The 14,767-nt window shown below is 43.4% G+C and overlaps 1 protein-coding gene across 1 annotated transcript; it reads left to right on the forward strand.

The window, feature by feature from the left end:
* Positions 1–582: 582 nt before the first annotated feature.
* Positions 583–14,249, forward strand: LOC121859839 (zinc finger protein 628-like). Its single transcript, XM_042356800.1, has 3 exons — positions 583–1,022; positions 8,252–9,899; positions 10,131–14,249. Exons 2-3 carry the CDS (start codon positions 8,269–8,271, stop codon positions 11,080–11,082), a joined length of 2,583 nt encoding a protein of 860 aa, XP_042212734.1. The 5' UTR covers positions 583–1,022; positions 8,252–8,268; the 3' UTR covers positions 11,083–14,249.
* The last annotated feature ends 518 nt before the right edge of the window (positions 14,250–14,767 follow it).

The raw sequence follows: 14,767 nt of genomic DNA on the forward strand, positions 1-14,767 counted from the left end.
GGTCGAGTTATCTACCTACTGGAGCTGTTTGCAATGTTGACTTGTATTGCCATAATGTTTAGATGAAACTCGATCCAGATGATTTTAGTCTGAGAGAGAGTGAGAGAGAGAAATATAAGGTGAGAAAGAGAGAGAGGGGGAGACTGACGAAAAACAGGAAGGGGGAAAGGAAGAAGAAATTATGAAAACGAGGACAAGAGAATGACGGAATTAAGAGAGAGAGGTAAGAACTGAGACACACTTAAGATAGGTCAAGGCAACAATATCTACAAGACAAATAAAGATACGAAGACACCAGTAGCAGCACCACGAAACATTGCTCATAAGAAAATGTCAGATGCATCTCATAGTTACCTGGATTCAACACGGTAATTAGAACAACTGCAGAGGAAGATAGAACTAAATCAAGCGAGTTCCACGTTGTGAGTGAGTGTGGGAGGGAGAGGGAGTGAGTGTGGGAGGGAGAGAGATGGGGAGAAAGGAAGGAGAGTGGGTGAGAGGAGGGATAGAGAGAGGGCCACCACCCCTTCACCCAGGAGCTAGCGGTGGAGGGTGGAGGGCGGGTAGGCAGGCAGACAGGCACACACAGAGGGCCGAGGTGGTGGTCGTGGTGCGGCCCACCACCAGTTCCCAGCACCTTCCCGCCGAGGGTGGACGCTCCCCCCGCTCCCTCGCTTACCACGCTGGGTGCTACTCCCGCGCCCCATTTACGCTTGTATATTCTCAAAACATTTTTGTTTATGCGTCAGTGCTCACTCCCATGTCCTCTACCATGATGACAAGTGATTCTTGAGATTATATCAGCAACTACAAGGTTAAATATTTGACGATGGAGTGCAACATTGAGTGATAGATGTCGCTCACGAGTTTTTGAACTGGAGAACAGATGACCATACTTGTGTACCTGGTGTGTTAATAGTGAACTATTGTAGTGTACGGCAAACTCAGGACACGGCTCGGGACGTTATTCATTACCGAAGGACACCCACAAGACGTCAACACAAGTTACACCTGTTGTGATGGTAAGTTCCTCATGTTTACTTCTTGGAGAGAGATACAATTTACTTAAAGAATATCTGAGTATATTTGTGAAGAGGAACTAGAGTTCACTCTTTTAAAGATTCAAATACGGTTTGTGTGTATATGAGCAGTACACATCACTACCAACCAACACGTGTACCGCGACACCTGTCTATATAGAGTTACTGTACCATTACCCAACATGTATATCACCTTCCCTATGATCTGTGACTCACCAATTAATAATATAGCAACACACACACACACGCACACACACAAACACACACACACACACACACACACACACACACACACACATAAACTCATGCTGGAGTCAAATAATGTTTCTTAGTTGCATCTAAGTTACCAGTGGCTCAGGAAGCTTACAATATGAATTAGAGTAACCCGCATGACCGACCATCACTTGACTATGGGCGTCTCTCTCACCCATATACAGTACAGAAAATATCTCGCTCTACAGTGTTTGAGGTTTCTTTACGTAGTGGTGGTTGTGTTATGTCTATCTCGGGTTGTGATGTCGTGATGGTTAGGACTTTTGTCACTTTAATTCATTACTGTATCGCTTCTTGTTGTCACTACTGTTATTAGTCTTATTATTTGTATCATTACTGCTATAAAATATACTGCAGCTATTACAGTAATTACAATTAATATTATCATCACTTCCACCACCACCACCAGTACTACTACTACTATCACCAGCGTTAAGAGCGTACGTAGTAGTAGTATCGAACACTGAAGAGGAAGTTGCCAGTTGCTAATTTTTATGCGCGGGAACTGTAGTGTCAGTGATATGAATAAATTTGCTTGAAATTACCAACAGGAGGATCACAAGTGAGGCGGAGGTTGCGTGTGTGTGTGTGTGTGTGTGACAGGATGAAGTGTTTGAAACGAGGAACTCAATAACACTATGTAAACAGTAATAAATAACTATAGAGGAAAGTGTTTGGTGGTTGTAATCCGGATTCTGCGTTAAACAGCGCCTATATTACACGACCTTCAGCAGGGGGTTTAAAGTCGGGTGTCAAGAGAGAGATGACATGCACGTGAGGATGGAGTGATACTTAAGACATTGGTGGGGGGGGGGGTAGGAGGGTGGTGAGGGGCGTAGGAGTTCTTTGAGAGTCCTTGAACAGTAGTAAGGAATAATATTATCGCTATGGAGAGGTTCTAACATGGAGATGATAAACCATAGTGATGACAGGTAGACAAGAGAACACGTGGGTGTGATGGACTCCCCGGCATCAGCCCACACTTGTCACCCTCTTAAGTGTTGTTATCTGTGGTTTCTTGGCGAGTTAAAGCCATGTTGTGTTGCGGATGTACAGTAGTGTGTTGTACCTGTATGTTGTTTTGGTAACGATGTTGTTGTTGTGTTGTAGTATGCTGAGGTGTTGTGTTGAATTTTTTAAATTTTGTGACAGCGGCTAGTTTATTGTGCACCCCATACTCATCCTTCTAGTAGTGTGGTGGTGATGTGTTGTGGTGGGTTGTAGTAATGTGTTGTGGTGTGGGATACTTCAAGTAGTGTGGAGACGAGACAGCTGGACTCCAATACAGTATGACGTAAAGCTAGGGAGGGGGTTTGCCTCTCGTGTCTCGCGCCAGTCAACGAACATAATAATATTTCGTTTGTTTGTACGAACGTAAAGCGGTACATTGTAATCTTAATTTTATTAGATGATGAATATCGAGGTTATGAATATTTAATATGTTGCTTATGGTGGTGGGGAGGGAGGGAGGGTGGCCAGGCGGGGACATGTTGGCGAGCAAGATGGCAACACCACATACTCGCTGATTTGTGTACTCCTGCTGTCACGGTCTTGTTGAATGAGAGCGTCTGGCTGTCTACGAGACTCACTCCTACAATAATGACAACTGTGTACGTGAAAACATTATCAAGTAGTGTGTCTGACTGTCAGCGGGTGCAACACTTAAACAGAGTGTGTCGTGTTGTAGGTAACAGTTCCTGAATGGTGCGCCTCAACACAGTTTTCACAACTCTTAAAACTCGAGAATTGCCTCAAAACACGACGTGGAATTTTCCTCCAAGAACGTTTCCCCTTCCTAGGTGACAAACATTATGGCGACTGAATAACATTTACCTCATAGCACTTCGCTTCTCTCATGTGAAGTAAAGAATTCTACATATGACACACACGACTTTTGCTCCAGTAATCACACATCAAACTGTAGAGAGACTCGTAAAATTCCTGCTTATTATGTGAGGACACAGCCGTAGAAAAACTCTTTTTCCTGTTCATGGATTCTTCACCATAGCGAAGAATCCTCTCATATTCTTGTCGGTATTATAAGGCTTTCACATATATTTTTATCTTGTGTTATTGTCGCCTTCTATTGACCTCCAGGTAGTACTTATACACCTACCGCGTGTATTCGACCACTGACATCTCCCCCTCTCTTCCCCTCCACCAAACACGATAGCTCGATTTTTATTTTTTAAATGTTAAACTTGAATCGAGTACGCGAGCAGTGTGATCCAATTCCATTGCCTTCGTCGGGAGTCGTCACCAGCACATCCACCTTATCATTCTGTCACCTATCTCATTACTTTTCTTTAATGTGGCTCTAGTTCATTATAAATCTCGCGTCTGTAAGATGCTGATGAATATGAAACCAGCAAGTTTTTCCCGATAACGATCACGTTTGCGGATTAGCATAGCGTAAAAGGCAGCATTATTTTGTGTCGCTCCCAACCACAAGTTGCCTCTCAGGGCGCCCGGTGTGCGAGGCTGCGTCGCCTTTAATATAAGTCCACGGTCATTTCTCGCATACATATACAAATGGACTAAAGAATTGCAATATTTTGATGGCATCCACAGCTAGGAGTTGTGGCGTTTGTCCCCTGGTGAGGCGAGTAATGGGGAGGAGCAATGACACGCAGGTGAGGGGGGGTCACCTGATAACAGGATTGGGTGAAATTATGACAAAGTGAGAGGGTGTATGTGACAGTACAAGGTCTGGCACGTCTGGGGTCAACACGGAGGGTGACACATGGAACTTTAAAATTAGCGAGAGGAAACTTATGGTACAAGTAGACAGCCAGGTGAGCGTAACTTAATGCAGTAAATTATTCAACTGAATGACTACAACAACTCTTAGATAACTTTCACACTCTTGGATAACTTTCTCTCACCTTTCACACTCGTCTACAAATGTATCTTTCCATAACATGGTATAATATAGTTCTTCACATACCACACAAAGTAACCCTTTCATCCCAAAAACAGAAAACAAAATCCTCCCCCCAGTACTCGGTATACAACAGCAACGAGGTGGTTATGTGGCTGTCACTAACACGTGTGGTGGTGAGATACACACAAACATCCCGTGGTACAGATCAATGAGAGGTTCTACCTAGTTATGACAGGTACAGAAGCCTCCCGACAATGGACTCGAAGATGTAAATAAATTGGACATTTTAATTACTTTCAACTTGAGTGAGAGTTGGGTAGGTGGCGGGTGTGGGCAGCACCAGCGTCCACGTGTCCGCCTGCGGGGGAGGCAGAGGCCCCGCCAGGTAATCCCCGCGCTCCCCCTTTCTCCACACACCCACCTCCCCACCTACTACATACGTAAACTCACCCTTTCCCACAAAACTCCCACACCTCGCCCACCCCACCCCTCTCTTCTCTTCTCTTCTCTCTAATCTACTTTGGACTTCCCTTCTCCTTCTCTTTCCCAGTAGGACCCACTGTCTCCACCTGGACATTCCCACTTCCCACCTGGACGCTCGTATTGCTCCACCTGAGCCTTACCTGGACTCCCCCCCCCCCTCCACCTGTGTATACCCTCACCCCCTCCCCGAGACACTACACTTCCTCCTTAAGAATCATCATATTATAATTTCATGAAGGCATTTCCTCACCCTTGGTCACTGTCCCTTCCCTGGTCACTGTCCCTCCTCGACCCTCCACACGGACCCTCCGCTACCCTCCACGGTCTCTGTTGCCCTCGCCTGGGGGTTAAGGACGTGGGCGTGGTATCAGTGGGAGTTTCCAGCGGATGTGTGTGCGTGTGGCGTCCCTAGGTGTCCCCGACTCACGGCACCCTCACCCGCCGCCCACACTGACTTGTCCCCTCACGCAGTCTACACCCACCCAGTGTATCATGACACCCACTACCCACACAGTGTTCCATACCTCCTACTAACCACCTAGTACCCCACGCCACTCACCCAATGTCCCACGCCGCCCACACTCTTCCATTGATCCATACCTCCCACTACCCACCCAGTCTCCCAACGCCACCCACGCCGCGTTAAGTCATGAGTTCCCCTCCACGGGTCATGATGATAGGCTGGTGGAGAGGGGGAAGGGATGATGGTTAGTAGAGAGGGGGAAGGGATGATGGTTAGTTGAGAGGGGGAAGGGATGATGGTTAGTTGAGAGGGTACAGGTTAAAAGCGAGCGAGCGTTCACGTGAGACTATATCTTGGGGGGGTGATCATAGGGTCGACGTATAGGAAGGTATAGAGATGAAGGATAATGATAGAAGAAAGCAGAATAAAGGGTGAAGGATAAGGGAGGGAGAGAGAGAGAGAGATATGTCACATAACCTTCGTGATTGTCATTGTGGTTTGTTGTTAATTTAGTGGGGGTTTTTTTCCTTTTACAAACCGAATAAAATTATGGTAAGCTAACGTGGTGTACAACTGGGTCATCATCTGGACCGTAGCACTTGTTGTGTTATCAGAGGTCGGGTTGATTGGGTGGTAGGGGAAGGGGGGGGGGAGAGGAGGGGAGGGGCGTGTTATCAGCCGTGGGAGGCACGCGCAGTGGGTGTTGGAGGGAGGAAAGGGGCGGAAATAAGTTGATAACTGCCGCCTGATAGCTGACACAACGGTGCCCCCCTCCCCTGCCAGTGTCATTGTGTCACCCACCCACATCAAGTGTTTCGTCACCCCCTCCCTCCCCCACCTCCACCCCTCATGCCATACCCTCCCTCCACCTAGCGTACCCCAAGTTTCGCCCTCAACGCCTCCCCGCCCACACCCGTCTCACATAACGTCACAAGTTAAATACTGTAGGTTTTCGTGATGATTAGGGACCTTGGCTTATTTCACCTGATGATTAAACACCTTAAAGCTAATTGAAGTTGTCGTGTAGATTTACCCAGAGGTTTGTGAACCATTCATGTGACAGCCGGGAATATGTAATGTTTTTTCCCGGTCACATACATATTCACAAATTTACACCCTCGAGTATGTTCACATATTCACCCTCGAGTACGTTCACATACCCTCCATGACAGAACCAGCACAACACAGGTTAATTTGGAAGCTTGTCAGTGTTTATTGCCGCCTCAGTAACCACGTTATCTGTATCTCGCGGGTGACTGTGGCCGCAATGGACGATGTTAAGTGTGCTGACGTTTGTAAGCAGGTAAAGTTAAAATTTGGTGTTTACTTGAGGGACGTAAATTAGTTGGGGTTTTGTATCAATTGCATTTCCAGATCGTTTCTGTACAAGTTTGTTTGTCACTGGTGCTGCCTCACATGTTAAGTCAGTCTCACTCACGTGAGGTCCAAGCAGCCGCTCCCTGCTTGGCGTCGCCACAAACTCTCGGGTCACAGAACACACACCTCTGATGCCCACTGGTGGCCCAAGACGGCCACAATCATCTCTCCTCCTTCTCCTGCCAACCTGGCGACAGTAGAGGTGGCCAGCAGTGTCGTGGGCTCCTCTCACAACATAAACAACTTTCCCGCGTGGAACCAGCAAGAATTATCATTATTTTAACGTCATCAAGACAAACTTTCTTCCTCGCTCACTACCAAGTTGTTAGATACACATAAACTTGTCTTCTGACCAAAACTAAGCTTTGCCAACCATACTCTCGGGACAGCTGCTTGCCGCGCAAAAAAATTTCCACAAAGAAATATCCACATACCTGAAATAACAAGACAGAAATAACAATATACCGCGGCGTTGGGAGCTGCCCAGGGCTGAGCGGAACCTTCCCCCTCGCCTACCTTGAGCTGGTGAACCTCAAGCTAGGAGAGTGAAAGTGACAAACAAACAGACAAACTTACAGACAGACAAAACAGTGAAAATGCACGAAAGACAAGGCAAGCTGTGAAATAATGATGTGAGATATCAAATGAAGGAGAGATTGAGGGCGTTATTAGTTGAATAATATGCGGTAAGTGTTGAATGGTCAGGGGCATTATTACGCATGTTATGTGATAGTGTAGGAAGGGGTGAGGGCTGGTGTAGGTAGGGTGGATGGGGGTGAGGGCTGGTGTAGGTAGGGTGGATGGGGGTGAGGGCTGGTGTAGATAGGGTGGATGGGGTGAGGCTGTAGGTAGGGTGGATGGGGTGAGGGCTGGTGTGGTGGGTGGGGGTGAGGGCTGGTGTGGGTAGGGTGGATGGGGGTGAGGGCTGTGTGTAGGGTGGGGGGAGGTAGGGTGGATGGGGGTGAGGGCTGGTGTAGGTAGGGTGGATGGGGGTGAGGGCTGGTGTAGGTAGGGTGGATGGGGGTGAGGGCTGGTGTACGTGGTTGGGTGGGGGTGAGGGCTGGTGTACGTGTCATTTCCCAAGCAGAGGAGCAACCGGGCTGCCACCGGATGTGAGATAGTGTCGTCCTGTGTTCACATTGGACCTTAGTCGAACCCTTACCCAGTGCCACCCCCTCCCTGAACCCCTTGAGCCCCATATCCCACAGCAACCCCCCGCACCTTCTTGAGTCCCACATCCCATAACTCCTCCTCTCCTTGACACTGCCTGTAGTGTATGTTTTCCCCTTTAGGAATAGTATATAGTATTTGTACATAGCAGAAAGCTCAAGCAAGAACGAACTTACTTGAGCTTCCTGCTATATGTTTACAATTGTGGGTTAATATAAACAAGATTTGTACAAGATGTGTTTGGAGACATAAAGGCTTTGTGATTCTTTTTTCTTCAGACTGCTTCTAATATAGAGGTGTGTGGAGTAATTCTTCTTAGCTATGCATAAATGAATGATTAAGGACAGGTGACCTTCAGTTACATTACGGTATAAATATTCAGTTTTGGACAAGTTTACAGTTCATCAGTTTGAGTTCAGTCTCTGTTCACTATTTTTAATAATTCAATTACCAAATGTTTTAATATTTATTAATAACTTGGGGATAATTAGATATACTGTATTATGTGAATGCTATTCTTATCTTCAGCACATTATGGTAACCAATGTTGTTTTGTTACAGATGGTGCAGTAGTAAAGATGCGGACAAACGACGTGATGAACCAGACGGCTGCGGCCACAGCAGGCATGGGCACAAGCCTCCTGGCTCTCGGGGGTGCCATCACTGCTGCCACTGCTAAAGGATCAACTTTGGCTGGAGTGTCTCCCTCTCATGCATTTGACCTAACGGCATACACTCAGCTATTTCAAATGGCCGCAAAAGTGTTTCCTTATGATCCAGCATCTGTGGCAGCCTCTCTAGCGGCTCTCAGTCCAGCTTCCCATTTGCCATTGGCTCTCACAGCACCCCATGCACTCTCCCTCACTACCAGGAAGACTACTACCAATGTTGACAAAACCACCATGACTTCTGCTTGTTCATTACCCGATAGTGACATCAAGATTGCCTGGCAACCAAGTGAAAAGTCTGATATAAAAATAAAAGTTGAAGATGGCGAATCTGCCCTCGACCTAAGAACTCAAGGCTTAAAGTCTCTCTATTCATCATTCAGCCGAGCAACATTGGATGACATTAAACCAAAGGTGGTTGACGACATCTGGATTGAAAATGACTTACGACTATCATGGACAGATTCCAGAATAGCCGCATACAACCCAGCACAGAAACTCTTCATGTGTGTCGATTGTGAGTGTGTCGGGTTCTTGTCACGTGTGGCGGAACACTGGCTTGGAGCCCATGCTAATCTCAGGGTGTTTGCTTGTCCTCGATGCCCTTACACATCAGCTTGGTCCCGTTGTGTCAAAATGCATCTAACAAGACAGCACAATGAACAATTTGCTGACACTAACATGTGGAAGGAAAATGCAACGTTGATAGAAGTTACTCGTCTCATGCAAGAATTGCGGAATAAAGTGGAAAACAGGATAGATTCTAACAGTACTTTAGCTGATAAACGTTTTTATTGCCCTCACTGTCCTTATGCCACTGATCGTCGTGACCTCTACACAAGACACGAGAACATCCATAAGGATGACAAACCCTTCCATTGTTACCTTTGTTTCAAACAGTTCAATAGAGCAGATCATGTAAAAAAACACTTTGTCCGGATGCATCCAGAAACAGAGTATGATATTTCTAAAATCCGCAAACAACCAGGAAGCGGACGTGGTGGTGGTGGTCATTCTCCCCCTTCACCAATAGCACCAGTAGCATCAATAGCACCAATACCTCTGGAGATCCCACCAACCCGTGTGGTGACACCCATTGCTTCTTCACCACCTGTTGTGACTCCTCCAGTGCCGTCCCCACCCACTGCTACTCCTGCAGTATCTGTGGCAGACTTGGCTCCCTTAAGTGCTCCTTCCACTCCTGGTGACTGCAGTCCAGCCTCTCCAGGAACTATGATGGGCATGGGTTTGAGCATGATGTCGGGTGTGGAAAGCCCTGAACCTGGGCGTGGTCGGAGGCGTGGGGAACGGGCTTACACTTGTCCGTATTGCCACTGGTCTGGCAGTGATAATTGGTGTCTTAAGCGACACATGAACACCCACATAAAGCCTTTTGCCTGTGTCATGTGTGACTACAAAGCTGCAAGAGCTGAGCGTTTGTCAACTCACGTGTGGAAGGTCCATAACAAAAGAATCTGCAACAAGTGCAACTTCCTGGCTGAGACACAGGAGCGGCTACTGGAACACACACGTGAGGAACAGTGAGTATCAGTGGCAGCTTCATTCGTGATGAAAAAGAAATGTACTGTACTATAGTATTGATAGTTTTCAATCCTTTTAATTGATTAATTGCTTGTTCATATGTTTTTCCTTGGTTATTGTGCCATATTTCTCAAATGAGGAAAATAATATACTGTATGAATTTTTGTATACAGTATGTAATTAACATAACTGTGAATATATATTAATTAATGTGCAACGTTCTTCCACAGTCACAACAACCCATATTCAAGGCGGTACATCTGCTCATCGTGTGGTCTCACCTTTGATACCCGCCCAGCTCTGGAAACCCATCAGCACCTTAGCCATCCTCGTCTCACCAACTCCACCACTGCAGTTCCTCCCATTCCAGCTGTGCAAGATGTTGCACATGATTTGTCAGTTCGAAGTGAAATAAACTGTACATCTCCTCAAGCCTCATCACCTCTTGTATGTCCTGTGGATGGCTGTGGCCACACTGTAGGCAGTGGTGGGGCTCTTGCAGAACATGTGCGGGGTGAACATGGAGGCGCTGGTGGCTCCTGCTGTCCCCACTGTGGCTACCAACTGACCCACGATGAATTATCTAGGGACCATTGGCTCACACACCACAACGAAGTATGTGCTGCATGTGTCCATGTCTTCACTGCTGTGTATGGACCACAACTTTGGAAGAAAGTACATGTCCGCCCTGCCTCCCTTGAGAGTCCCTTAGATGCTATTGTCACCGGTCTCAATCGTAAACGTACAGCTACTGATATTGGACCTATTGTGCCATCAGTGATAACTCCTCTTGCTCTTATATCACCATCTTCTATCCCACAAAGAGATTCTCCATCCCCAGACTCTGACCAACAAGACACTGACAGTGAAAGATTTAACAAAAGGTCAAGGAAGCAGAGTTGTCCAAAGAAAGTAATTACGGTGGAACAGGCAGGATCAAACAGTGGGTCTTCCTCAAATTCATTGCGCAGGCGTAGCTCACTTAGGACACGATGTAGGGCAGTGCTCAATCGTCCGGGGTTTACAAGTCGTCAGTGTCATAGATGCCCTCGCCGTCCGGTCTTTGCTTCTCGTGCCCGCCTACAATTGCATGTTAAGTGGAGTCATGGCCGTCATAATGCTGGCCGTCGATGCCAGCCACACAGGGACCATCCCTTGCCTGTGCCTGCCACGGTCCATTAGCAAGACATTTCCTCAATTATCACAACGGGTAACCAACGACGTGTATTTTCTGCAGTGTTGGTAGCTTTGCTGCCATAATCTGTCTATACATTATAGACAGTTTTTAAAAATTGCATAAAACATACAGCTCATTATCTGCTAATGTGTGCAGAGAAACCCGAGTCTGCTGTTATGTTGATTTATGTACTCTGTGCTTAGTTACCACAGTGTAGTACATGATAATCCATTTTGCATGTGTTCTGGAAAGTTACAGCGACTCATAATTTATTAAGGTAATTCATATATCCCTTTGATTCCTGTCCAAGTGGTTGTATTCAATCTCACCTTTATCCCTCCAGTTACAATTCCATTTTCTTGTCCCAAGAGGCATATCCACTAAGCATGCCCCAGAGTCATTGGTTTGGAGCTTTTAAGTACAATTACCTCACAACAGTGTTTGTTTCATTAATAAGGATGTATTTTAACTTGCAAATGAAGTAACCATTGTTTGGGTGTGTGGGGGCAAGACTTAAGCTCACTTATTCTAGTGTGTTTTACGAGTGATTGGAGTGTGCTTGACAGACTTCCATGGGTTGGATTAGTCAAGAGATTCTTGGTAACTGAATGTACATGAGAAATTTGCAAGTGTCTCTTTTGTGATTGTGTGAATTTTGAGACCTGGTTGTGAAATAGTAAAGTAACTCTCCCAAAGGTTGTGAAACAATTAATAAATACTGTAGTACTCACAAGTGGCCATTCTACTGAGTTGTAAGGAAACTTGGAAGACACTGGTTAGTGATGTTCCCAATGGGTGCTCAGCATCCCTGGTATCACGTTGGTAGGACCTCACTGAAGTTAATGCTTGCTTCTATTAGTAATATTATTTTTACTATTTACTTCATAATTTATAAGCAACATAACTGCAAATCATATAGTATACATTTTACATGTATAGGATTAGTGTTTTAGAGGTCATGAAAAGGAAATGATTTTATGATAATTTTTTGACAATGAAAATTGAACTAACAGAACATGAACAAGTTGATGCCAGGGCATCCTATGGGAGGTGGGTAAGTGGGGAAGGGATAAAGTTCTCATTGTTGGATTTGGAACTCCAAGTCATGTTTACAAGTCCAATTCAAACCAAAGATTTTGTTGATTTATTCTAGAATTGTGACTCTGTTGTGCTTTGTTGTTATGTTGCAACCTAATGGATTTCTGTGATTATTGTTATGAATGGAATGTCTACTGATTTGACCTTATCTCACAGGTCAGGTTCGGCTATGGTCTATGTCTACTAAGCGTACTTAACCTCCCTTCTATAATAATTTCTTGGATTAGTATACCAAGGAAAGTGTGCTTTTTATTATTTTGTGATTTTTGTTGAACAGTTGTAGACTTGGCCTTCTAGTCAGACTGTTGCCAAAGTATAAATATTTAAAAACCCAATGAGCTATGATATGCCCAGCCAGAATGTAATGAATACTGACCAAATGTCTTTGGTGCTAATGAGCAAATTGTCCATTGTAGTTATTTATTTAATACATCCTGTACCCTTTCCATTTACATAAAACCTTCAGTGATAATGAATATTTAGATTTTATTCAATATTCTTTAAAGAAAATTGTAATATTTCTCTATTTGACTAAATCCTAAATCAAAATGTTTCAGTCAGAATAGCGTATCGGGTTTCAAGTAACTCAGTGAGAAACAAAATATGTGCTCAAACCAACAGGTATCGTGCCTAAAGCCATTTTGTTATCAGCCTTGTAAATAACATTTTGTGATTGTGCAAATAATGATTCTTCTTTCCAAACACAGCTCAGGATTGCAGTTGTGAATGATTTTTGATTACCTAAGCAATGCAAATTATGCAGAGGATGATGCTTGAAATTTTTTTATTGTAAAATTTTAATGAAATTAAAGAAAATATTGTTCTTTAATTAAATTACCATACCTAATATGATGTAGTATTAAGCTTCCTCCTCTGTCATGCTGGGGATATTAAGCACATTGCAGAATTTTCATCTAGAAGAAAATCTCAGTGATGCAAAAATGGTACCTGGAGTCACCTTGTAGCCTATGTAGTGAAATGGGCAAAGTTCACTGTTGGATAGATGTTTGGGTTATTTTTAAATAATGAACGTAAAGTACAGTACTGTAGTCATAAATTAAAGTTCGTAAACAAAGAACAACAAATACAAAGAATTAATATGCTGTATTAACATTTGCTGGTCTTATTGTGGATAAAATATTATAGAAAAAGAAAATTCTTTGAATTTAGACTAACACATTAATCTGCATTTTATCACACGTGAACATAGCCCAATTAGCAAGGTATTAATAACTTATACGACAACGCTCACACTCATGCGGGATGTAACATCGAAAGTTTCAAATATAATCCTGTATTGAAATAAGTCGTCATATTCTGTAACTCATCTTGTATTATAAGAAGTCATGATTCTCCCTTCCATTATTTATAGTTGGTATAAAATATACTGTACTGATTGAATGATAAATACCATGTGGTTATGTCATTCTTTTGAGGAAAAGATACTCCACCTAACATACAATATGCACATCTTTTGTCAATTTAAATTAATACAAAAGTATTTTCAATTTGTATAATACTGTACAAGCTACTGACCATATTTATAGGTAAAAGAAAAAGTAGCTTGAAAATAGTAGTAATTTATTTTTAACTAATTTTCTATTTAAATTTGGAATAGATATGCATAATGTAGGTAACTGGAAGTACAACTTGGATTTTTATTCAGTCAAAGTTTCCATCTTGAACTTGCTAAGTGACCCTTTGTTCAAACAATGGGCCACTCCTTGTCAGGAATTCTGAGGAATTCCTTCTGTTCTATGGAATATTATTCCTCTTTGTTATATAAAGCTTCATCTGGTGTAACGGGAAGTAAACACTGATTTATTCTTTACTTCTGCGTAATCCACAAGACTGAATCAAATTGGTGTTTTTGTAATACTAAATTCCAAGGCTGTATTTATGTATACCTGAAAACAGTGTTAATTTACCAAAGCTAGATGAAGCTTGAAGATACATTTCCTTGTAACCTGTTTCTGTGTTAACATGTTTACACCAACCATTCCCTTAATGCCTTGGATTACCTCTTACTATTATGTACTTTTTCATACCAATAAAGAAAATTATGATATAAAAATGCATTTTTGTTCTTGTTCATTTGATGACAAAGACCAGGATAAAACATATTCAAGTATATATTGATACTGTATTATTAACAATAATGGTTACAAAGGTAGACTAATTCAAAGAAACACTTTGGTATTACCTATCACAGTAGAGAGAAACCGTGGAACTTGCATCATCACTTATAGGGTGAGACTGTCACCGGTGAGGGAAAATACTGTACGTCTTGTTATAGTATATGTGAAGTTGCACACATATGTACTTCCTTCCACCATTTGCATGACAGCATCACATAACGTGCTTAAAATGGAGTTTGTTTAAATATTTAAACTTGTAGAATGGATATACTGTACTCTCCTTAAAATAACACAATGAAATATACAAGATGTATTATTATCGGAAATAATTATGAAGTACTGTACTAAATAAATACAAAACAAAAGAGAGTCAATGGCTCTGTAACTCTTTGGACTAATATAGTTATCATAGGCTTCCATTTCTGAAAACTGAAAATTTTTGTCTTTCACTATG

The sequence above is a fragment of the Homarus americanus genome, unplaced genomic scaffold, assembly GCF_018991925.1.
Source record: "Homarus americanus isolate GMGI-L3 unplaced genomic scaffold, GMGI_Hamer_2.0 scaffold29703, whole genome shotgun sequence".
Classification (NCBI taxonomy): domain Eukaryota; kingdom Metazoa; phylum Arthropoda; class Malacostraca; order Decapoda; family Nephropidae; genus Homarus; species Homarus americanus.

Bases quoted from the DNA above. Each gene is read 5' to 3' on its own strand.
- LOC121859839 (XM_042356800.1), top strand. From the start codon at position 8,269: ATGCGGACAAACGACGTGATGAACCAGACGGCTGCGGCCACAGCAGGC. The intron at 9,900-10,130 runs GTGAGTATCAGT...GTTCTTCCACAG, and splicing joins GAACACACACGTGAGGAACA to TCACAACAACCCATATTCAA.